At 36.5% G+C, this 26,159-nt stretch overlaps 1 protein-coding gene across 2 annotated transcripts; it reads right to left on the bottom strand.

Annotated features, from left to right (window-relative positions):
- Positions 1–864: 864 nt before the first annotated feature.
- trak1b (trafficking protein, kinesin binding 1b) lies at positions 865–26,159 on the bottom strand. Of its 2 annotated transcripts, XM_052135170.1 has the most exons (16): positions 26,024–26,159; positions 24,926–25,120; positions 16,021–16,097; positions 15,775–15,891; positions 14,041–14,138; positions 13,651–13,759; positions 11,775–11,853; positions 11,549–11,679; positions 11,209–11,283; positions 10,469–10,606; positions 10,307–10,383; positions 9,999–10,208; positions 9,150–9,403; positions 7,506–7,793; positions 5,890–5,992; positions 865–5,136 (listed from the first exon to the last, which is right to left on the bottom strand). In XM_052135170.1, exons 3-16 carry the CDS (start codon positions 16,069–16,071, stop codon positions 4,359–4,361), a joined length of 2,508 nt encoding a protein of 835 aa, XP_051991130.1. In that variant the 5' UTR covers positions 16,072–16,097; positions 24,926–25,120; positions 26,024–26,159; the 3' UTR covers positions 865–4,358. The 2 variants fall into 2 exon arrangements, with proteins under 2 accessions (XP_051991130.1, XP_051991129.1); XM_052135169.1 differs by lacking the exons at positions 24,926–25,120; positions 26,024–26,159 and adding an exon at positions 18,193–18,309.

The following is a 26,159-nucleotide window of genomic DNA, read 5'->3' as shown; positions in this document are numbered from 1 at the left end:
GTCAATAAGCCTGACCGCCCCCAGTGGCCCTCCTAAATTGGAGTGGTAGGACGGTAAGAGTGGAATTCTCATTTTCCATGACCCCACATCATAATAAATAGACCAAACTAATTATATTTAAACAAAACATCAATACATTATGACTGCATGATCACATTTAGCAGAGTAAAGATTGATTTATGTTTAATATTGATTAAATATTTGCTTATGTTTAAAAAACATTTACATGCACAATTTACACTTTAATTGAATTAATTAATGAACGAAAACTTGGACAATTCCAATGTTTTAATGCTGTGGATGGAATTTTCAGACAGTCCCTTACAAGTGCTGAAATCCCATAGGAGCATTTTTAGGCATAATTCTCCAGCTACAACAAGCATTGACCATTTGAGTTCAATGTTTTATGCCTGTATGATATAGTCATATATTCTTTAACCTAATTGTGCTAATGATATCATTGTAAAAGTGTCGGCTCCAGATAGCGTGGGTAGGAGAAACCGAATGTCAAACAAATAACAAGCCAGGAACTAACTTCTGGAGATAAGGTCATGTCAATTCAGCATTAGTTTCGCATCTTTGGACATGCCAGCTCCAGTTTCAGTTCTACTTAATGTGGATTATACAGTACATGCTGGTGTAAATGTAAGTGTAAGTTACATTACTTTTATAGTGCAATTTCCCACATTATTATCACAAAACCCAATCTGGATAGAATTGTCTGCCTTATTGAATGCACCTGAGCCAAACTCATTACAGACCACTCATATTTAGCAAGTATTCATTCTAAAATAATTTTTGTATGTGTATCTGTCAGGTTTTTATTTCTGGAACAACATACAGTACACACTTTTGCTATTTATAATGAAGTATATTTTCCACTGTCTTTAATTTTGTGTTTTGCACTGTACAATGCAGAAACAAGACAAATGTAGTGCAACAAGTTTGGCAAAATGAACAATGAAGCAACGCAGATGTAACAGCATGCAGGAACAGATGTGAAGATGCACCTGCAATGGCAAATTTATAATGAATACACTTAGAAATATAAAATTGGAACCCTTATAAACCACCCCACTAAAGCCCAAATAAATGCCTTGCCTTCAGTAATAAAGGCTCTTATAACCTAATAACATATACAGATTAATATTGGTACTGTTGGGCACAGGCGCAACAATAAAAAAGCAAATGCACAACTAACCGTGAGAGAGAGAACAAAGTTACAGAGCTGATCCAGTTGATTCTCTCTCAAACGAAATGCAAGAGAAGCATTAAATAGTTTATAGGGAAAATAACAAATGCAACATCCTCTTTATGAACACCATTTATCAATCAAATACGTATCGCATGGCTCACCAATCACAAGGGAGAGGCCTCAGTAATGGAGGATTGAGCTTAATATTAGCAACTGCATACTCTTATAAAAGGTACACACCAAACGCGCTCAATAAGGAATGCGCATAGACAATGACAGACATAATAAATGATTCAAAATGACAAAAACACATTAAAGCCATATTATTGGTCACTTACTATGCATGCAACGTTTTATAATTCATAGTATTTCAGATAGATACATACATTTAAAAATTCACTTGTACACTGCACCATTTTAAATGAACTAGGCAATTAAAAAAATGTGCTTCCAAATTCTTAGAAGAATCTAATAGGAAATTGTGACCATTTACAAGACCTGTACATGCTGATTATAGCCTACCACTTAAACTCTAACCTAAAATCTTGATGTAGGCTATCATTCATTTTACCCAAGAATTTTACTGCATTTGTCACGCTAAAGAACAGCATGGCAACATGGCTTAAAATGTGTTGGTAAAACCAGAATATTGGAGAGTTTTGACTAATTGAAACATTTGTCATGAGCCTGTTTGTTTATATATTTTAAAATTAACATTTAAAATTTAACTAAAATTTTGTGAATCTTTGCTTGTCTTTAAAAAATTGCATGTCTGCAAATATAAAAACAGCTAATTATGTTTTATATGTGTACAGGGGATATAAAGGTATAACACAGTTGCCCCCCTACAAGCACACCCAGCCTCACCCTGGCCCCCCAGTCAAAATGGTCCAGATATGACCCTACTAACTATCTATCTATCTATCTATCTATCTATCTATCTATCTATCTATCTATCTATCTATCTATCTATCTATCTATCTATCTTCAGTTACTGTATAAAAAGCAATGGATGAGTGCACAGTGCCCTCTAGCGACAGCTCTGAACATTGACACGTGAGAAATTGCAATTTTATTTCTTATTTGAAAACAAAAGAATAACAAAAATATATATATATTGGGTAGTCACTAATGCTTTTGCTACTGTAACATTACATGAGAGAAAAAAACTAAACAAAAAACTCAGATACAGATATCAAACGACTTCAAATGAATATAATGTAGCTAACTTAATGAAACAGGCAGTAGTTTTAAACTGCACTTAGGAACATCGAAGTGCAAATTTCAAGAATGTGAAACAAACAAATGTGAATGAACACATAATTTGAATTAAATGGTTCAATACAATTGCTCAGTGCTAAGTCTACTTTAAATTGCTCCACAGTTTTTTAAATGATTCGTTCAGTACAACATTGGCTTAACAGAGGACTTAAATACAGGCACTCGCTGCTTTTCAGAAAACCAGCAAGACAGCAGCACATTCAATTTTGCCATTTTTTAAACCTATCTAACCAAACTTTAACTCATTCACACATTCATCAATTCAAAAGCTACCATTATCAATTCATTATTAAAGACTCATCTGCAAAAGAAAGAAAGACCCAAGGTAGAGACAAAGGAAGAGACAAACAGAGGAAAAGGGTTGAGAGTGTGGTGAGATGCATCTTTAATCTTATCCTACACATTCTCTCTACACCAGCATCAATACATCTCTCACTTCTGTGTGAATGTCACCCTTCAAATACCAGCAGGCACCAGGAAAGAAAAGGTTTCTAGAGTCACATCCCCCAAAGCAGTGAGAAAACACCACTGATCCCAGATCAATACCCGTCATGCTTTAATATGTCTGGGAAATTTCATATGCTCACTACGGACATGGAAAACTACAACTCAAGTCTGCTAACTGCACTGAAAATTGTCATAATTTACAGTGATTTAATCATACAGTAGATGTGATTGACAGTTAATTTGGCTTTTCTCCCAAAGGATTATTCCTTCCTGCATGTGCGCAGTGATATCAAAGTGAGGTCAAAGGTTAAAATCAAAGCAATATAGTAGTGATATTACCATTAGTACCAGAATATTTTACACAAGATTGTACAGGGCAAAACTGGGCAGTTAGTGTGTAGACGACAGATCTGTTTGGATAAGATGAAAACACTTCACAATAAGGTTAGGAATCAGGAATTAGCAATAATTTACAGCATTTATTTATGTAGGCTAATGTTAATTTATAACACTATTGATCATTTTTATTTGGTGTTATTTCATAGTGCATTAACTAATGTTAATGTACAACTTTAAAAGTTATAAATGTATTACTATATGTAGAAATAAGCATTGACCAACATTTAGAAATGCTGTAAAAGTATTTTTATTTCACATTAACTATAGAGTTAAAGGGATAGTTCACCCAAAAATGAAAATTCTCTCATCATTTTCTCATCTTCATGCCATCCCAGATAAGTATGACTTTCTTTCTTCTGCTGAATACAAACAAAGATAGTTAGAAAAATATTTCTACTTATTTCTTACAATAAATTCTCCTCCCTGCCCAGTGGGTGGCGATATGCACGGAAACTGTGAATCGCCAAAAACAAAAGAAGAAGAATGTGAAAGTGAACATTTATAGTAAAAAGGACTTGAATATTGATCTGTTCCTCACCCACACCTATAATATCACTTCTGAAGTCTTAGATTGACTTAGATTTAAACACTGAAGTTGTGTGGATTACTTTATGAGCTTTTTGGAGCTTCAAATTTCTGGCCACCATTCACTGGCATTGTATGGTACAAAATAGCTGAGATATTCTTCTAAAAATATTTGTTTGTGTTTAGTAGAAGAAATAAAGTCATACACATCTGGGATGGCATGAGTGTGAGTAAATGATGAGAGAATTTTCATTTTAGGGTGAACTATCCCTTTAACTAATGTTAATGTTTACAACCTTATTGTAAATTGTTACCAATAAAATATTTTAAACTTCCATTTGAATGTGCATATGTGTTACAAGTAGTGTTTAAGTGAAAGTGTATACTTTTTAAAGTGTTAATAAAATGTTTTAACTAGGAATCTGTATGTTTATTAGTATAATATAAAGTATTTTACAGTGTTTAAATGCAGGGATGTGTGATTGTGTGACTCATTATTATGCATAATCCATTATTTGAGACTTGTTTGCTTGGGTAGTTTAGGAGCCAGTAGCATTTCGTCCCCTTGAGGGCCAGGCCCCTTCATCGCCATACTGGCCCCAACCATAGCAGGATAGCTACGGTTCCTCCTCATGCCTTCGTTAAGTGGACTAAAGGGTGAACCTGGCCTCCGAATCCCACCTAGAGGACCTATAAGTGGACTTGTCCTTGGAATCCCTCCCCCTGTAGCCCCAGAAGCCCCTGGACTTGCTAAACCCAACCTTTTGAGTTTATCCACCAAGTTTAGATTGTACATACTCACATCAGTTTGGCTTTCACAGTCTTTTGCCTGAGACCCGGACACCCCCGCCACCTCTTTCAAAATAGACTGTGCCGGTTTGGAAGCCAGGAAGTTCTCATAGGATGGACTCTTGAAGGAGAAGAGGGTGGTGGTTTCTGAATCTGAAACCCCAGCACCTGGGCTGGGAGTGTGACGGGTGGGGGAGTTGGGTGGGGTGGAGGGTCGATGGGGGTCTAGAGGAGGGGGAGGAAGAACGGAGGTGGAGAAGAGGACTCCTTCACTTCCTCTGTCCCAGCTCTGAGGCTGGTACACTGCAGCGGAAATACCCCTCTCCTGGAGGAGGCGCACTAGCCCCAAAGATGTGCTGAAGGTTTTGGTGGAGTCTCTCAGGTTGGTGAAGGACTGAGACTGGGACAGACTCATTCGACGAGGAGTGCAGGGTGTGGCAGCGGGTGTCGATCTAAGACTGCTTGACATCACACAGGATGAGGTTTGGATGGGGTTAAGACTGGAAAGAGAAGCAATGAAAGAGATAAGAGTTATTTAATTAATATAAGGTGTTTTGCACTTTCACCGCATCTGACAAATGATAGACGATAGACCGGAAGTCAGAAATCTTTTATTGGAGAGTCGCTCGGGAGCTGCGTGGATCTCCGACCATCTGTGGATGCTGAATTTTTGGATCTTGATTTGAGTTTTGGATGCATTAAAATATGTGAACTTGTGCAACTAGATTGTATGCGACCACCTGACTGGATGTGATATATTAGTTTACAATTATACACACAAAATGAGGAATATCAATGGTTTGATTTAGCCTAACTTTTATTCTAAATGCACACTACCTCAGTTGATTAGACAGTTATTAATATAGAAGTTAGAGATGATCATTCACACTGTAAATATATCACAAAAGGCATTTGTAATTATATGTGTACATATATCATTTGTTTCTGCATTTGCAAAACCTTCATTTTGAAATAATATTTGTGAATTTCTATTCATCACTTATTATTATTACTTTTTATGTTGTTATTATTATTAGATTATTATTATCATAATAGTAACTGTAAAACTGGGTACTCTGACATTGCAGATTGGCAAGTCCCCTGCAATTAAAAGACTAAAATCCATTGTGAGCAAATTGACAGTTAATCAAGACTGCCACTAGGGGAGAAACTACGACAGTCGTTCAGTGTGCGAGTGTCAGAGACAGTGAAAAGGCGGCTTTAAAGGTCACAGTTACAGCATGGTACGATACCTGGGTGTCACCCTGGTTAGTTCATCAGAAGGATGGAGGATTTTGCAGGTGGTGAAGGTGTAGGTAGAGCTGGTATGAGCCATGCATTTGCCAGGAAAATACACTGAAACAGACACAAAAGCTCAGACTAGACACAAGCATGCTAGAAACGTGTAAGTGAATACATATACTACAGGAGTCACATCTTACAGTTTTTTTTTATTTAATTATTTTCACTCAGGTCTATTTATAATGTTAATAGTTTTTAAGCCAATTTTCCAACCTTTCATTCCATCTGGAATGAACAGCTTTTTGCTGCTGTGGCTTTAAATCTTCTATGCAAACACCCTCTTTGCAAGTGAAATAAGATAAAACGATTTGCACCAATCACACACAGTCAGTTTGCTGTTGAGTACAATATAGTTAAATGCCTTAAAACCCTCTTTAAAGGAATTGTTCACCCAAAAATGACAATTCTCTAATCATTTACTTGCCATCCCAGATGTGTATAACTTTCTTTATTCTGCTGAAGCTTCAAAAAACACATAAAAGCAGCATAAAAGTAATCCATGAGAATCCAGTGGTTAAATCCATATCTTCAGAAGCGATATGACAGGTTTGGGTGAGAAACAGATCTATATGCGTGCATGCGTGTCCTTTTTTACATTAAATCTCCACTTTCACTTTCACATTCTTCTTCTTCTTTTGTTTTTGGCAATTTACATTCTTCATGCATATCACCACCTACTGGTCAGGGATGAGAATATATAGTACAAATGGACTTAAATATTGATTTCCCACCCACATCTACTATATAAATTCTGAAGGCATGGATTTAAACACTGGAGTCAAATTGATAACTTTTATGCTCCCTTAATGTGCTTTAAAATGTTGGTACCCTTTCACTTGGATTGTATGGACCTACAGAGCTGAGATTTTCTTCTAAAAATCTTTGTTTGTGTTCAGCAGAAAAAGAAAGTCATGCACATCTGGGATGGCATGAGGGTGAGAAAATGATGAGAGAATTTTTTTTTTTTAATTATTGTTTTTGGGTGAACTATTCATTTAATACCCTCTGTGCAAAACCTGCATTACACTGTGGCAGACTTATAATCACAATCTGTGCTGAAGTGTTCCTGGCAGACTGAAAATTGTGATGAAATGATCAGGGACCTTGTTAAAAATATACTTCAGCCACTACATCAGAAGGATAGGCAGAGCGGCAGGTGATACACACTTCCAGGAACAGAACAAATTTGATAGACATTCCTACATTTCACCCTTATCAGAATTTCTTCTGGTGTTAGGAATGATAGTACAAATCCTAATTCTGCTGTAACAGCATTACCTAATCATGACTATTTCTGAGTGCCAAATGTGGGCGATCATGCATGCATTTATTCAAATCGATTCAAATGTCTGATGTCACTAAGCTGTGGAAGCAGTTTTGTTTTATTTCATGTTTTTTTACAGACTTTTAAAGTACTGTATTGAGTACTGAAAGTGATGTTTTCAAAGTATAGTGAACTCGCTTATCTTTAATTGATCATCAAATTTCCTTATAAATTGTATGGAAAATTGTATTCCTTATGATATGACCCCTTCTAAAAGAATTATGCATAAACAGGTTGTCTTACTTGAGAACTCTATGGAACCATGGCCTGTGCTGAGACAGGGAGATGGGGACACTGAGGGGGCATGGCTATGGCTAGTGGGGGCACTGGGATTGGGAGTAGTTGTTGTAGGAAGATTCTGGAAGTACTGGTCTCCAGGCTCATCTTCTTCACAATCGGCATAGTGACAAACTTCCTCCAGATCCAGTTCCAGAGGACGGAAGCCTTTTGGGACCACACCAGGCCGAGCATCCAGGATACCACCCAGGTTGGGCTGAGCTAACTGCTGCCAGTGCTGAAGTGTAGCTGAACCTAGAAAGTGTGCGAGAGAGGAAGATTTCAGAACCTCATTTATAGAAGGAAAACAAAAACACATGATGCACTGTTAATTGTGCTAATGTTGCAATGATGGAAAAACTAAATATTAGAGAAAGAATGAGAATAGCAAAAGGAAATGTGTGAAGTGACTTTATTGGCGGTAACATACAAAGTCAGATTTATAAAAAAATGAGTCGTGAGAAAATAAAAAGTATGAGAGTAAAAGAGTACAAGAAATAGATGATGCTGAAACAGATAAAGGGATGAAAAGAACAGAATCAAATAAGATCAACAAGTACATGTTCATTTTTTCACTTATACAACAGCAGGTGGCGGTATTAAGCTGCTTAACAAAGAACATGGAGTGAAATGTAATGAAATGAAATGTCTTTTAATTATATATATATCAGATTGGGGGAAAAAATATGATCTCAGTGATTTTGACCATGGCATGATTTTTGGTGCCAGGCGGGCTGGATTGAGTATTTCTGTAACTGCTGATCTCATTGTTTTTCCCCATTCTGATGGTTGATGTGAACATTAACTGAAGCTCCTGACCCCTGTCAGCCTTATTTGATACATTACACTGCTGCCATATGATTGGCAGATTAGATAATCGGATGAATAAGTAGGTGTACAGGTGTACCTAATAAAGTGGTCAGTCAATGTATATATAGTATATACTTTTACTTAAAGTATATATTTTTAGATATATACATTATAAAACGGACAGTTTTGATTCTTATAAATTGCACATAAACGTTTTTACGAAGTGTAGATAAAATATAAATGAATTAAACTTTGCCCCTTCGATTGCCTCATAGTAAATAATAGAATAAAAAATATAATATTATAGTTGAGGAATAAATATTATAGAATAAATTACTATGCATAATATTAATAGCATATGCAAATATTTTGCATCAGTCAAGTGATACACAAGAGGGGCTGTTACCATCTAAATTAGCTTTCATTACAACTTAAACGATTAGTTCAGCCAAAAAAATAATTTTGTCATCATTTACGCCCTTTACCACACATTTACATTACAATCAGTGTAAAAGGCATTTTACAAGGTCAAGAAAAATTTATTTATTTGTAAATGACATGAAGGTGAGGTAATGATGACAGTATTTAAACTTTTGGGTCCCTATCTCTTTAAGTTATCTATTTGCAAAACTTTGCTATAACTTTATCACTATTGTAACTGTAACCAGGAGCGTGGCTCTCTGAAGTGCTAGTGCTTGCGGGGATGCATGAGTGCCCAAAATGAATTGAAAAGCATCATAGAGGGTGGGCGGGGCTTGGAACGGTAACATAGGCGTGTCCTACATCTGACATTTTGGTCACCTTCCAGAGGTTTGACAATCTGGAGCTTGTCGGGAAGATAGGGGCGGCTGGTCCAAGCACCCAGTGACATGATGCTATCGCTGTGCACCATCCTGTTGGAATAATCTCCACCTTCCGTTAACTCCTGATTACGTCGCTCCCTCTCCCCCTCGAAAAAGAGTCGCTCACTCAGACAGTTCTGCCGCCGTAGAGACAGTCGCCGCAGAGCGAGTTTGAGCTCCTCAGAGCCGGTTCGCTTCTCACGGGTGTCCACACTGCAGTCAGAGAACAAGACATAATGAAAAAGTTTCTTGCAATAACAGCTTTGATGTAAAACAGACAGATTGGTTAATGCTTTTATACAAAAATGTGTTGCTTTGCAAACAAACCAATGGTTGCATTATCTTAAAGTCAACATGAAATCAAAATGTACCCGATTTACTTTCTTAAAACACATTAATGCTATTATTGTGCACAATTACTTTGTGTGCGTTATTCCAATGAAAAAAAGTTTCTCTTGTGATCTTTCATTAAAATCGAATAACTTGGTCTGCCTCTAAAGCTACTTCTCTTTTTGTCAGACGTCAACTAGGGCGCTGAATGGTCGAATCCTCAACTACAAACTCCATTTTGGATATCTGCAATACTTCCATTCTGTCATGGAATGCTGACTTTTTACAATCCAATCAGTTTCTGATAAATAAAATCCAAGTCCTGTCCTATATTTTTTGTTGTTAAAAAAAATCCTGTTTCACTCCCATTCAAATATGTCATATTACAGAAGTAAAATGGATTGAGACTGCTGTTTCATGTTGACTTTAAAGGTTTAATGAACGTTATAGGCTCAGTAAACAAAAAGTCCCGACTCACACAGCATCCGTGGAGTAGGTCTCCTGGAGCATGCTCTGTGTGCGGTTGTCAGGGGCGGCATTGTTGCTACTGCTGTCAGGGAGGGCGGAGCTAAGGCTGGAGTGTGTCTGATTGGACCCGGGAATGTTAGATGCAGGATGAGAAGAAGATCGCTGTCTCACTGATTGGTTGATGTTCTTCACAGTCTCAAACACACGTTTATGACAGACCCTACAGACAAGAATCACACACTTCTGTATTCAGATTATGGCAATGAAAGAAAATGTGCTGTGTGATGGGAAGGTGAGAAAGAGAGGCAAAAGTCATACTTCTGCTCTTCATTTTCAGGATTTTCAAGACTAAGTTCCTTCCTCATGGTTCCCTCAATTTCAGCAGCCAGGGAGTCCTGAAACACAAATACAAACAGATAAAGTGGTGTGTTTTCCCAGATTAATTAGTTTGTGTTCTCCCTGTCCTTGCATGAGTTATACCATGGGAAAAAGTCCCATATGGTGATAGCGCCGAGGAGTTCCTGCGGACACACTGCGGTTTCGTAAGTTCTTGAGTTCCTCTTGAGCCTCATGAAGCATCTCAATACACTCAGAGTATTTATCCTCCAGCTCCTGCAGCTGTGTGCATTTAAACAAAATATAGCAAATTACATTCACACAGAAATAATAAATGAATACATAATAAAGACATGTTACTTAATATTATAATTAATAGCATCGCAGATGAATGTGACTATTCTTTAGGTTGATTACACGGCTCTCTGGAATACTCGATTCTGATTGGTCAATGGCGCCATCTAGTGGTTTGATATTTCTCAGTAACAGCCGCAAATCCACATATCAGACTGCTCAGCCGGGTGTTTGCAAGCCATCTTTCCCAGCATCTTGGAACACTATACGATCAATACAAGTAAGCTAATAAAAAAATTTCAACTCAAATCTATGTTTAATGTTCTTTAATTTATTTATTTGGCAAGTACCTTATAATAAGATGCATAATAGTCAGACATTAATTAATTACAAAATAAACACCAACAGAACTCTGGCATAAACCTGAAGTGTATATCAGCTGTTCAGCGATTTATTTCTTCTCACACAACTACATAACGCAAATCAATATTTTTGGCTGGTTGCTCTGCTTCGAATTGGGGTTTATTTTGCAATAACAACTGGCTGACTGTACATTATTCCTTACTTATATTACATATGAAATGAAGTACCTCTGCTGTGAGCTGTCTCTGAGCATCTTTAGCTGCCAAAAGGTGCTGAGAAAGTTCTTCATTCTCAACAGCATACTGTCAAATACACACATAAACAAAATTGAGATCAACATCCTCATCCCAATAGCACCCTGATTAATATAACTGTGAAAAATATAACCATATCTACCAGTTATTAAAACATTGTTATATTTCACATACTTTTTCCTGTCCTGTTTTGTTTGTTATTTAATTTATTTAAGCCTGCGATTGACATAGTAGAAAAATGACACACACATACTTTCACAAGTATTCAATAATTAAAGTGGATCTTAGCATAAGTGAACACAAAAACTCTCACAGTTTTGGCTTTTTTCTGCAGGTCCACTATCTGTGATAGTAAATGTGTGATTTCTTCCTGTTGGCGAGATGCGTCCTCTGTCTTTTTGGCCAGCTCCTCTGCTATGGTGGAGATCTGGATGCTGGATTGCCCTATATGTGGCAAAACAAATTGGAAAATTGGGGTTCTGCCAAAATATACAGGTCTACACTTCCACATATGGCCTGAAACAATTAAGTTCACTCACTCAGCTCTCTGACGCAGTCATTCACCAGCTGCTGTTCTTTCTCCTCATATGACTCCGTCTCAGACTTCAGATAGCTCGCCTACGGAGAAAGAGAGACAGTCAAATCATATTTATTTATAAAGCACATTTAAATACAACACAAGTTAAGAACAAAACATTTTTAGGTTGTTTGCTCATCTGCAAAACGTCTACAAGACGTTTCCTCTCAGATGTCAAGAAGACATTCAGCAGATGTCTTTGAGAACTTTATGATTTAGAATGTTAAATCTGATCTTTTTAAGATGTTTTGCAGATGTTCCTAAAATATGATGCTTTCCAGATGAAAAGATCTAAAATAGACATCTCGGAGATGTACGTGGGATATATATTAAGGCAAATATTTCCAAAACAATTATGAACAAATAAATGGAAAAAATAAGACAAACTGAGACTCATTCTTTGTCCTGGATAGTTGCAGTTTAGCCTCTGACTATCCAATGATGGGGAGTACATATTGAAGTCAGTCCCATTTGCATTAGTGTTGCATTTTGGACTTAAAACAATGCTTTGTTATTGTGGGGTGTTATGTCAAAGTGATTACCAGGAAAGATTAAAAATGGCATTTCAAGGTTACTGAACCCTGCTGCTGAGTAACGCATTGCTGGGTCAGTGAGAGTTCAGAGCAGTGTTTTTATAGTTAAGGAAAACTAAAACGAAAATCATTGAAATTATTGGAAAAAAATTAAACTAAACTAAAATGCTTTTTCATAACTCCAAAATGAACTAAAATAAAATACAAATTCATTTTAGTTTTTGTTATACTAGGGTGAATATGGGCAAAGTGGGACACTTTTGGAAATTTTGACTTTTCTTGACACGTTGAATTATGATCTAAACAACACATAACCTAAGTTTATACATTTAAAGAATGCTTAGGTCGTCTTCTACTTTTGTCAAAAGAAACAAATAAAAAATATTCAATACTGGGATGTACAGTAAAACCTTTTCACTGCACATTTTGCAATTGCAGTCTTCAGGAACAATCATTATTTCAAGCTCGATTACACTTACTAGTAGAGTCAGGAAATATAATCAAGCTTGAATTCATGATTGCCAAGGAGACAGTTGATGTCAAGACTTCAATATTAACCTGTTTCTCACCCTCACCTATCATATCACTTCTGAAGACAAGGATTTAACTACCGGAGTCATATGGATTACTTTTATTCTGCCTTTATGTGCTTTTTGGAGCTTCAAATTTGTCCATATTGACTTGCATTGTGAAAACTTCCAGAGTTGAAACATCTTGGATGGCATGAGGGTGAGTAAATGATGAGATCATTTTAATTTTTGGATGAACTATCCCTTTGATTTTTAACTCCCAAAAGGTTAGTTTAGTATGGTTTATAATAATTTAATGAAATAAATATGGATACAATTTGGATCAAGCTTAAATGACCTTTGTCAATTTACCTTTATTTCACACTATATTATAAATTTTGCAACATTTACAATCCACATTAAATATGAAAATACCACAAGACTGCCCTGAGAATTGAAATGTTATTAGACTTTTTGATTACACCAGTAAACGCTGCTTTGGCAGCCATAACAAATACAAAAACTAAACGAAAGAATAACTAAACTGAAACTACAAAACACAGAGAAAATGAAAACTAAACTAAATTGTTATGACAAATTGAAAATAAAATAGATAAAAATCCAAAACTATAATAACACCGGTTCAGAGCAGGGGTAACTAACTTGGATTATAGATATTCTGTGGAGATCACGATCTGTTGTTATAACGGCACAGATTCACACACAATAAATTAATCAGTTCCTCCAGTCACTCATGGAGCTAGGCCAGTAGCACACACACACTGCTCTAACATACCTCTGATCTGAGAGACAGGTTTTCTTCCTCCAGGTCTCGAAGTTTCTGATTCAGGATGTCCAGAGAGGAACCACCAGGAGCAGACACTCCTGCCCTGCTATTTCGACCCCTGACCCCACACAAACAAAAATGAATTAGACAACTGTACTAAAATAGCAAACTGGAATATTACCATTCTTTATTCTTCATTTCCAGTGGAGAACTCTGAACTCTCTGGTTAAACACAAATAACATGGGTTGAAATAGTCCATTTCTATTTTAGTATCTATAGCCAAAACGCCCTTTAGAACAACATTTGAGCTAATAATATCCTAACTGAAGCAGACAGAACAGGCTCCACTGGCCTTGAGAGTGATAAAACAGGACAGTGTTATAAAACAGTGAACTGACGTGGGCAATCCAGACACCTCTTCACTCTCCTCTGCTGCATTCGTATAGAATTGCAGAAGTTCATCTTTCAGATTTAACTCATGGTGTAGTTGAGCCACCTGCAATACAATCACATTGCGAAAACCTAAATAAATATCATTACTAATAAATGGACTCATCAACACCAAACCAAAAATGTTTTCCTTTTATATTACACTGGATATACTTAAATACAACCATTAATGTTATTAAAAGGGCCATGAAATGGAAAATAAAATTTTCCTTGAAATTTAGACATATAAGAGGTAACTGTACTATAAAAACATACTGTAAATTTCAGAACTCAAAACTTCTTCCCCAGTCTAAAACGAATATGTACAGTTTGAAACATCGTATTTTGAAATCTGTGTGTTTGTGACATCCCGAGACATTGCTCAGTTGTATTTACATGCCCCAGAACATGTGTCCCCTCCCACTGGTATTCAGTTTGTATTGTAAACAGAGAGGGAGAGAGGCAGGCCTAGTATGAACAACTATTCCTGAACACCAAACGGGACCCATCTGGACCATTTTGAAGTTTGTTTGTGCATATAGCATGAATTACACAGACATCTTTAACCAATGTTATGTTTATCGCTCCGCTTTTAAAAGATGCGGTGTGAAGTTACAACTCAGAGATGGAGATTCCATTCAGTTTCATTCAGCTGCTCTGAGTCTTGCTGTTCTTGTGCCCATCTGTGCTATTTCTAATTGTTGCTGTATGTAAACAAGCACTAGCGAGACATCTTTGACCATTTGGATGCGTTTCTGCCGATCTGCGCCTCATTGCACCTATGGGGTGCATCATGTTTCACCGTGCTATGGACTGTGAGTGTGCAAATATCAGTGTGGACTGCTTGTGAACCAGTCATAATACAATTCAAGCGTTGCAAAGGAACTATTATTGAATTGAATAAAAATGGGGCAGTTAAAAACACTCAGACTTGACTACAATTTCATGAGTAAACAGTTTCATTCATTAATATTTCATATGTCATGACTGTTTGATAATTATGGTGCTGATGTGCTTGAGTGAACAGTTTAATATAGTCGGAAGCAATGTTTTGGATGTGTGTTATGTGTAAACCCTGAAATGTTGTTTTAGAATGTTGTGGAGAGCTTGTTTATTCTCTTCCTATTGAGTTTCAACTATGGCTGAATTTGAGGGGCTACACAATGTTAGGCAATCAGAACAGTGGGCGTTTACATTGAAGTTTAAAGAATACACTGTAGCCAAAGCCGAGCATATCAGACAGAGTGCCAGAAACAGGGTGGATGATCATTTATTATTAAACTATGACAGTTTTGGTCCAACAATCTTTACTGATATTATCAGTGGACCTCAGGGTTGATAATACAATTATTTAAAAAAAATAATCATTTCATGACCCCTTTAAAATAATTCTCTTGATAAACTAAAATGATAAACTAACTGCTAAAAAAATCTAAGAACAATTAATAATTTTAATGTATTGTCAATCATAACTTTTACAATGCAACTTCTGTTTTATTGATTTAAGCAAAATACCCTCTGGTGCATACATACCATTGGTTGGAAATCACTGGACAAGACTAATTATCATGTTTAGTAATTAGACATGATAATTAGTAATCCACTGATTATTACTAGCAGTTATAACAGACTTATGCTGTAATCTTTGTGTTGAAAGAGCTTGGCACTTTCATGTAAATATTTTACTGAATCTGATCATGTACCTCCTCTCTGATGGTGCAAACTTGTTCCTCCATGTATTCATTCTGTTCGGAGAGAACTCGGTTCTTCTTCAGGAGGGACTGACCGATCTGGGCTGCAAGCTCCAGGTCCCTCTCTTTCTGTAGAGAGAATGAGAAAGTTTCCATATATTGCATCATACTATAGAGAAAACTGCAATGAAAGTTGTAACAGAACTCTGTTATCACAATAAATGCATGTATTTTCCCTACAATCCAAAGTAAACTTACCTCCTCCAGAAGTCTTGTTACAGCATCAATGTCATTGTAGGTCTTAGTCATCTGGCCCACTCGCTCAGCACATAGTACTGAAACACACAGAGATTGGAAGAGAAAAACATGTTGGTTAAGCACTGAGCTCTAACAGAGGACAAGAGGATGGAGTACATAAACAATTACACTTCAACCTTAAAAAAAAAAAAAAAAAAAAAATTACTTAATTGGAAAGAACGAGAAAATCAAAATTATTTAATCAACCAAAGAGGTCTGAAAAGTGGGTAGCAACAACTATAGAAATTACTAAGTACTAAACCTAATATAAACCCCAACCTTAACCCATATTAAGTACATGTGAATTTCCTCTAATTTCTAACCTATTATTACTCAGTACTTTCTTGGATGAGTACACTGTAAGTATACTGATAGTACACGTATTGAAAAATACAGTGTAACCAAAAAGTGTATGAGAGTTCTGGAGCTTTGCTAAACTCTACAATGAATCAAAGATCACACTTAAAAACTGACTTAAGTGAAGTGATCTTAAGCTTTCAGACATCTAATGAGTTTAACATGATAAATAGGAAAAGGCTCCTGGCTTTCTGACCTCGCAACATCACGCTCTTACAATAACATCAATGCCAAATCATGCATGAGTGCCCTAACAACTGTTTCCATGGTGCTGTTACCCAGCAACCCCATCCACAGTCAGCCAGAATCAGATCAGCCACTCATACCGTTACATAACACACTCATATAGTCTCTCTTTCTCGCTCTCTCTCTCTCTCTCACACACACACACACACACACACACACACACACACACACACACACACACACACACACACACACACACACACACACACACACACACACACACACACACACACACTCAGTTATTTACATTCAACCAGTTTAAAGCAAATACATTTAGCAATAACAGAAATAAGTAAAACATTTTCGTCTTTTTAGAGAAACTTTTGTTACTAAATTCTATGCATGTAAATCAGTCAGTGCTGAATAGATTACTTCAGATATGTTTTGGTCTGTTTTGTCTGTTTCAGTATGAAATCAAAAAAGGCACTTAAAATGTAATTACAAATGACATCCGTGTGTGGTAACAGATTAGACCAGTTACATTTGTGAATCAATGTCTCAAACCCCCAAAGGGATCAATAAATTATGAACAATTTATTGCCTCATGTAATCATTTAATCTATAACAAAGTAACTTTGATGTGATTACAAGTATTTTAACATGTGATTTAATCTTATTACAAGTATTAGATTTAGTTTTTGTAATCGGATCACATTATCCAGATTGCATGTAACCGGTTACTACCCCAGAACTGACAACTGCATATATCTGGTATAATTTATGTTGGATGCAGAATGAACACTCTTTTAGAAAATCAGAAGTCAGAAGTTAAAAGGGATCTGACTAATAAAACATAAAGATTTGGATCTTGGGAATGTAGTCAGTGATTGAGCCACATCAAATAGGTGGCCCAATAAATGCTATAATCTCCAATTCAATCTCCAACCAAATTTAAAATACAGTAAGGTCTGAAAAATATAGTTAAAAAAAAAAAAACAGAAAAGTTGCTTTATGGATTTAATCAAAGAGCATTAATCCAAAATCATAGCTCAGCCTCTGGACTTTCCCTATCAAAATACTAAACGCTAGACTGGTGATGAGAGAGAGAGAGAGAGAGAGAGAGAGAGAGAGAGAGAGAGAGAAAAGAAAAAGCGTAGTTTTATGAGGACATATAGCAAGAAAAGGGATTTCTTTGGAAACAAGTCCAGGAAGGATTAACAGTGAGTGAAAGCATTAAGACAAACATACTGTCCTCTCACACTTCCTCTCTCTCTCTCTCTCTCTCTCTCTCTAACACACACACACACAAACAAACACAAACACAAAGACATCTACAGGCCTCTGGCTACACTCAGAAAGGACAGAGAGAGTCAAAGGGAGAATGCAATTCCCTTTAAATCACTTCACAACCACATCTGAGATATTTACAGATAAAAATCAGTGCACGCAAATTCACTTACATCCGAAACATCTCACCAAAACACCCCTGTTATTCATCACGCAAGCCTCAACTAATTCAACAGAACGTAAAGGTGTTACATGTACATCAAATGCAAACTCACATATACACACTGATACAACGTTTTTTACCATCAACGTACTCCTCATTGCACCACTCTAGCTCAAAGTCTTCTGCTCCCATGACCTTGTGCATCTTTCCTCTCTCCCTCTCCAGCCAGCAGAGAGGAGAGGATCAAACTAAACGAGAATCCTACACTTCCTCCGGTAACAGTACTGAGTGTTGTTGCGGTCAGTAACAGCAACAAGAGTTGTGTGACTATATTTAACATTACGATGAGAGAGACAGTGGGAAGAGGGGGAAATAGAGAGAATGAGAGAAATAGAGTGTGTGTGTGTGTGTGAGAAATCAAAAGGTTTTTCACTATACACTATTAGCAATCTCTAGTATTACTTAAATACTATTAAGTGCAATTTTGATCACTGATAAGATACATATGACTGTAATTCCTAAACGTTACAAAGAGTGAAATTTAAATCTAACAATCACAAACTATGTCAGAAAAAGAAAATGAACTAATTATCACTTTATCCCTGTTGATAGAAATTTACAATAAGCTTGTAAATGTTTACAATTCTTATGTTTAACATATTTAACATGAACTTACAATAAACAATACTTTTTTAAAAATGTTTTAAGTTGAATCCAGATTTTTAACATTAAATGTATATTAAGATAAGCTAGAGCATTATGAACAAAACATGAACTAACAATGAACATTAGAATATTTACAAACTAACATTAACCAAGATTAATAAATGCTGTAAAAAAAATAAATAAAATGAGGTAGGTTTTTCAAGGTAGCCTGGAGTGTTGGGTTTTCTCAGTCACATCAGCTACTTACTGGGGTACCTCAGGGCTTAGTTCTTGGCCCACTTCTCTTCTCTATATTCACAACATCACTGGGACCCATCATTCAAGCAAACAGGTTTTCTTTCCACTGCTACAGCGATGACACGCAGCTCTACTAGTCTTTTCAGCCTGACGACCTCAGATCTCGGCCTGCCTGGCAGACATCACGGCCTGGATGAAAGAACACCCCCTTTAACCCAATCTAGCGAAGACCGTCAACTCGTCTTTCCCGCCAACCCTGTTGTTGAGAACAACAACACCGTTCATCTACTATAACACCTTCCAAAATGGTCAAAACCTAGGGGTAACCATCGACAACCAACTTAGCTTCACCAATCACATCTTAAAAACAGCCCGATCATGTAGATTTGCACTCTACAACATTAGGAAGACCCTTACTCTCTGAACATGCCACAAAACTCCTTGTTCTATCTCTTGTCATTTCTAGGCTAGATTACTGTAATGCTCTTTTAGTTGGCTTTTCTGCATGTGCAATCAGGCCTTTGCAAATGATCCAGAATGCAGCAGCACGGCTAGTTTTCAACAAAGCCAAGAAAGTGCATGTTACACTCCTCCTTGTCTCGCTTCACACTGGCCGCCGGCTGCTGCACATATCAAGTTCAAGGCTCTGATGATAGACAGTACAGTCATTGGGTCTGCTCCAGCTTACAAGCATTCCTACAGAGCTACGTTCCCACCAGAAGGCTGCGTGCGGTCTGGAAATGAGCGGCGCCTTGTGATACCAAAACAGAGGCACAAAATAACTTTTGGATTTACTGTAACTCGATGGGGAACGACTTTCACAACTCTATGCGTGAAGCAAACTTCCTATCTGTCTTCAAAAAAACAACTAAAAACTTAGACTCAACCCTAACTTGCGTGACCCGCATCCTTCTACGTGGACATTGTGTTTTGTCTTCGCTATATGCTATGCATAGTTTTTTATATTTAAACTGACTGACCTGTTCAGAACAATCTGGGCTGTCAGTAAAGGGTTTCCATGCATTTTCCACGCATGTAGTCATGTGACAAAACAATATGCATTTTAAATTGGGAGGAATACCTACAAAACTACATCTGGTAAGTAACCTTATTAAGTTTTAACATTGAAACCTGTTTTAGTCAAAAGTGTGTCTCAAGTTTCATCCGATATGCCATTTTTAAAACTGGAGTGATTTATCGAGAAACGGCATGCTGTTAAACACAATGATTCTTACCACGACTATGGGCTTTTTTTTCCTTAAAAATCCTATATTTACTGTGTTTAATCACACTGAGAAAAAAACTGCTTTTAGAGGCTTTATTTGGAGTTGGGATTAAAATTAGGTGCATTTCGAACTGTTCTGAGACCAGTGCAGACAGACAGCACACTGGAGGTCAAGTCATTCACTAAATAGGTAGCAATGGAGCATCCTATAGCTTTCCTATGCAGCCAAATGCATTCACTTCTAACATCTGACCAAAAGTTCAGTTTCAGGCTGCAGATGAGGTTTGCACCACTCAATATGGTTGGCAGACATGGGATAATGGTAATCAGTTCATAGATTCAGAATGTATAATGTTTAATTCTATTATAACATGGTTGGCAGTGATTGGATAATGATGGCCATTTCTTTGAATCAGAATTATTTATGCTAGTTTCTGATTGGAAATATGCTTCAGCCCTGGCTATCACTTGTTTGTTTGACAGTGCAAAGAGAGAACATTGAGATTTTGTTGCCAAAATGTATTTTTATTTGTGCTTTTCCCAATAAACATTGTTCCAAAGCACATTTACAGATCAAATCAGCTGTAAGGTCCCAAAAAATGAATAACCGACACTGCTGGAAACATAATAAAATAATTAACTTTCTATAGCTTGGTATTAAATAGAATTTCACAACTTAGGTCCCATATGAGGACTTACAGTATGTCACCATATGAGGAAATAAATAATTAGGAAAACTACTACACATTGAATCTTTTTTTGTTGTTGTTTTTATTTGGTGCATGTTTATTAGGTGCTACTAGTTACAAATAAAAAAGAGAAATGGAAAATGCACACAGCCGTCACACTAGGGTCTCATGAGGTTAAATATAAAAAAAACTAATGCACTCTAATCTGTCTTGGCGAGCACTTTTCTAATGCACTGAATCTTTGTAATGCAGCAATTTTTGTGTTACTGTCTCCTTAAGAAGAATCGCTTATGTTGTATCCTTCCTCATTTTTTAATTTGCTTGGTTAAAAGCATCTGCTAAATGAATAAAAGTAAATGTAAAAGAAGTAATGTTCATTGTTTGTGATAAAGCTATAAAATTAACGTATAACTTTCTTGTGAATGTTACATCATAGCTTAGGCTTTCTGATATTTCTGAAGCAGATTTGAGTGCTGATTGCATGGCTGACTTTGTCAGTATCTTATATCTGATATAAGGTATGATTCATCTAGTAAACATGACTTAGTTGGAGCTATTCAGAAGGAGCAAAGTAAACAACTGAATGCAATTATCCAATCAAACTTGTCTGATACATTTAAATCAAATTATCCATTACTTTGCGTCCAAGGGTTGTGTTTGAGAGATTCAAATCTGTTCTGGACTTAAACTGAATATAATTATAAATGTAGCTTTATAAAAATGAAAACCCTCTAAAATCTGAATTTATGTACTTAAAGATATGATAAATGTTTTCATGCATAACAGCAACAGAGCTGTCTGTATGTTATTCATGTCTCTAAAATGCAGCATAACTACATTGTCCCATCAACTACAAATTCCCAACATTTTTAAATGAGCAATAATTCTAAATACACCCATTTTAGCTAGTTGTTGCACTGTAGTCAGGCAGTAATTTCAGTGTTTTAATATTTATAACATATCTTGCTCAGTGCAGTTGCAACACCCTTGTCCTCACACAGAATTAGTGGTTGAAATTGTATTACCTGTTTATAAATAAAATAAATGACTAATTATTTTCCAACTATGCACTAGGCAATCAGAGAAACTTTTAGTATGAGTGTTAATATCCTTTTTACACTGATGTGTCAACTCGCTTATCGATATGCCTGATGCCCCTGAGGGGAGATCTATAATAGTTATGCATGCAGAATTATATATATATAAAAAAAGGAAAGGTTGAAGAAAGGTTAAACTGGGAAAAATTTCAGACTGCTTTTGAAAATGTGTCATGGTCTAAAAGACAGAGAAGTTGCAGTTAAATGCTTAAAATGGAAGAAAACATGTTGTTATATGAAAAGTGGGGAGAAAATGCACAAATTGTATAGCTATTTAAAGGGTTCCCGCACTTTACCGATAAACTTTATGACTTTTCCATGAACTTTCCAGCTGTTTGTGATTATTGGATAAGGATTTTAAGGAATAATTTTACAAAGATAATTGGGATTATTTTCTATTTTTATGTCCGATACCAATTTTTTTAATAATTTAAATAATTATAATTATTACTGTATAAATGTCTCCAAATAAGACTCTCAATGGACAGATCGATGTTACAAGCAAATTTTACTCTACACAAGCTCTCACAACAAGTAATATCAAGCTGATGATATATTTTAGAGCAGAGCAAAACTAGAATATTGATATTTACTATAGAAATTTTTCTGTGACTTTAGGATTTTGCTAATTTCCATGACTTTTCCAGGCCTGGAAGACAACATTTTACATTTTAAATTTCTCTGTAATTTACAGGAAAATAAAATGTATTTTACTATAAATGCTTTTACATTTATGTTTGTGGCTGGTTTATTTGTTCCAACTGAACAAACAATACAGCATCTCTCGCGCTGGTAAAAAACCATATGCCCATCACCCAGGTGCTACAGGCCACCTCCTACTTCCTACCTATATTTACCTTCACCTGTGCTCACTACTGCCCTCAGGTGTCTAAATCAAACATTGTAGTTATTAAACCAACCAAAAATAAAGACTAAACATATAAATAAAAACAATTAACTACACAAACAAACAAAGGAACATTACAAAAATATATTACTAATGTAAACAAAATCATAATAATAAACAAATTAATTAACAAAATTACCACTACTGAAAGCAAACTAATGTAGCTCCAACATATATGATCTCTTACTGAAGTCTTACTGAAGCAACTTATTATACAGGCAGCTGAGAATACAATAACAAATTTAGCCGCAAGCAGCAATTAATGGGGTTCAAGCCTTTATGGTCCTATAAGTAAATATGTAAATTAGACAGTCTGTTAGCACCAAAAACAATGATAAAGTGCCTTAATTTTAAGAAACATCATGTTAGTACATGCAAAGATATTGTATTTTTTACACTCCTAACTGTTACAACACCACCAAGAGGCATAGGTGGGCAATTTGTTTCATGTGTCCTTAGACTGACCTCCTAATTAAGTTGTTTTTTAAATTTGGTGATTATACCTCATCCTGTTCAAGATTTTTTACCATTTAAGAAAAAGTGGCCATGCCCACTCTGTATGTTTTGATCGATCGGACCAACGGTTCCACAGTTATTGTAGTACATTTTTGTTTTTTAATTATTATAGTGCCACCAAGAGGCAGAGGCGTGCAATTTTGCAAAATTTTGCAAAATTAAAAGATTCACCAAGACACAAGGAATCACTGGGAAACATTTTTTTCTAGCCCTTAAGGTTCAAGAGTTATGGCCCAAATTATGTTTTATTTTTTTTCTCACTGTAGCGACACCTATGAGCCGATCAGGCTGTTTCCTTGCATATGGCTAGCCAGCTGGAGTAGTACCCTGAAAGTTTGAAGTCTCCAGGCCTTACGGTTTGGTCTGCACAATCAGTTTTAGGGCAGAAAATATTAATAACAAAAATCCTGACAAAAACAATAGGGATTCTTGCCATTCAGGCTTGAACCCCTAATCATACAGGCCTGTGTAATAATAATAAACAAGTGTAATGCTACAAATATATGGCTTACATAATACAGGGAATGTTCTCAGCTTTAAGCCTCAAATTATTCTAAGTTTCAACACCTCACTAACAAACAACTGTGTTGGAAACAGAAAAGTGAAACCAGTGCCATCTACTGGCTAAACCATGTCAGTGACACCATTGTTCATCTTTCATGTTGACCTTACCACATCCTCAGTACATTTTCTATTACATCTAGACTGTTTTAAAGCTGAAAAATCTGCATTATCATACTTTACGATAAAAGGGGTTTAGATGGTGAAATGCATATGTCACGGATCAAAAGAAGGTTTTCAGAAGGTTAAATCACCTTAAAGGGAGAGTTCACCTACAAAATTAAAATTCTCTCATCATTTACTCACCCTCTACTAGTTTTAGAATAATATCTCACCTCTGTTGGTCCATTCAATACAAATGAATGGCGACCAACACGCTCCAAAAAGCACATAAAGACAGCTGCAGAATAAAGAAAGAAAGCAAGAGTAATAGAGCTTGAAATCATGATCGCAAAGGAGACTGCTGATGTATTTCAGTCTGTTCTCACCCAAAACAGACTGGATCGCTTTAGAAGACAAGGCTTAAACCCCTGGGGTCATGTGGATTACTTTTATGCTGCCTTTATGGGCTTTTTGGAGCTTCAAATGGATCATTGCATTGCTTGGACCCATAGAGCTGATATATTCTAAAATCTTAATTTGTATTCTGCAGAAGAAAGAAAGTCATGCACATCTGGGATGCCATGAGGGTGAGTAAATGGTAAGATAATTTTCATTATGGGGTGAACAAATCCTTTAATTCAAACATCAGTGCACAACTCACTCACCAGCCAGATAAAGATCCACGTTAAGGAAACAACTATAGACTAGCAATTTCTTAACTAGCCATTTTGTTGTCTCTAATTTAAGAAGTACTTGTTAGATTTTAAAAGTATAGCATTTTAATGTTTTATCAAAATAAACATAACGATCGCAGACACTCTGATCTATAGTGGCTACATTTCTTAATAATGACCAGAAGCCCCTCTCACTCACAAAAGTAGTTGAGGGTCTCCTCAATCTGCTCAGAGGTGAGATCTACACGTGTGTCGGGCGAGATGAGAGGCGTGTGGATCCAGTCATCGTGCTCATAGCCGTACACACAGTCAGCCCTCAGCCTGTAGATCGGCAACTGCTCCTCCAACAGACTGATAATCTCCACCTCTGGGAGTTCTGTGCTGTTACAAACATCTAAAGAGAGAGAGAGAGAGAGAGAGAGAGAGAGAGAGAGAGAATCAAGTTATGCTATTGATCTTGCTCTAGATCAGCAGTTTGCAAAACTTTAGAAGTGCGCACCTCTTTCTAATCTTTGACACCCTATCTTGGTTAAACATCACATTTTTAACTACAATAACCAATTGCACATTTTCACTGTGCATCAGCAAACATTAAAAGACACTTCATTTGTAAATAAATAACAATGATTATTGCTGCTTACCTTCTTTTAGTGAGTTGCATGGGCCTGCATGTTTGCACACAGATCATCATAATTTGGGGTAATGGATGAGTTTTACCCTCAAATCATTCTCGGCATCTAGACTTTGTCAATGTTTGTTTTTTCAGTGCAGAAAAGTCAGCCTTGCATAAGTATGTGGTTGCAAATGGCATAAATACTGTGATAATACATAAAAGTACTCGCTTTGACAACCCTGGATACTCCACCTTTACTGATGCCCAGAAATCCACCAATGCTATTTATTTTAAGTATGCTGCGTCTCCCATCAGATGATAACTCCAGGAATTGTTCTTACTCTTAAAATGAGAGATGTGGGATTGAAGGAGTGACAGACAGGAGTGACAGTTGGACCAGAAAATGAACTTTTTTTTATTAGTGCTTCAACTTTGTCCTGGGTGTTAAAAAAGTGGCACTGCGACCCTGAAGACTTAAATTAAGCTCATTCAGAGTAGAAAATATGTCTCTCAAGTACGGAAACTTCTGAAGCTAGATCTCGTTGTGAAATATATAAACTGTATAAAGAGAATTTTAAATTAAAAAAAATTCTGCCATTATAAATATTTTTTTGCACACCCCCTGATGTCAGACTTATTTTCCACTAACAACTTTCATTCCCCCCCAAATTCAGATATTCTGACCTGTGATTGTCTCTGCGTCCCTGTAGCGGGCGTGTGGCAGCAAGGGCACTGGTTCCTCAGTTCCATCGCCTACATACTGCTCTTCTGGGATGGAGACGAGGTGCTCGGGTTCTGTGGGATGTGTTCTCGAGCACTC

The sequence above is a fragment of the Xyrauchen texanus genome, chromosome 10 (genome assembly GCF_025860055.1).
Source record: "Xyrauchen texanus isolate HMW12.3.18 chromosome 10, RBS_HiC_50CHRs, whole genome shotgun sequence".
NCBI classification, from domain to species: Eukaryota; Metazoa; Chordata; class Actinopteri; order Cypriniformes; family Catostomidae; genus Xyrauchen; species Xyrauchen texanus.
Note: the sequence above shows the minus strand (reverse complement) of the source record. Positions and strands in the feature narration are given on the sequence as shown.

Excerpts from the sequence above, each read along its gene's own strand:
- trak1b (XM_052135169.1), bottom strand. The coding sequence starts at position 18,256 with ATGCACAAGGTCATGGGAGCAGAAGACTTTGAGCTAGAGTGGTGCAAT. Across the intron at positions 16,098-18,192 it reads CAATGAGGAGTACGTTGATG|TACTATGTGCTGAGCGAGTG; the intron begins GTAAAAAACGTT and ends TGTGTGTTTCAG. Across the intron at positions 11,284-11,548 it reads TGCAGAAAAAAGCCAAAACT|TATGCTGTTGAGAATGAAGA; the intron begins GTGAGAGTTTTT and ends TGTATTTGACAG.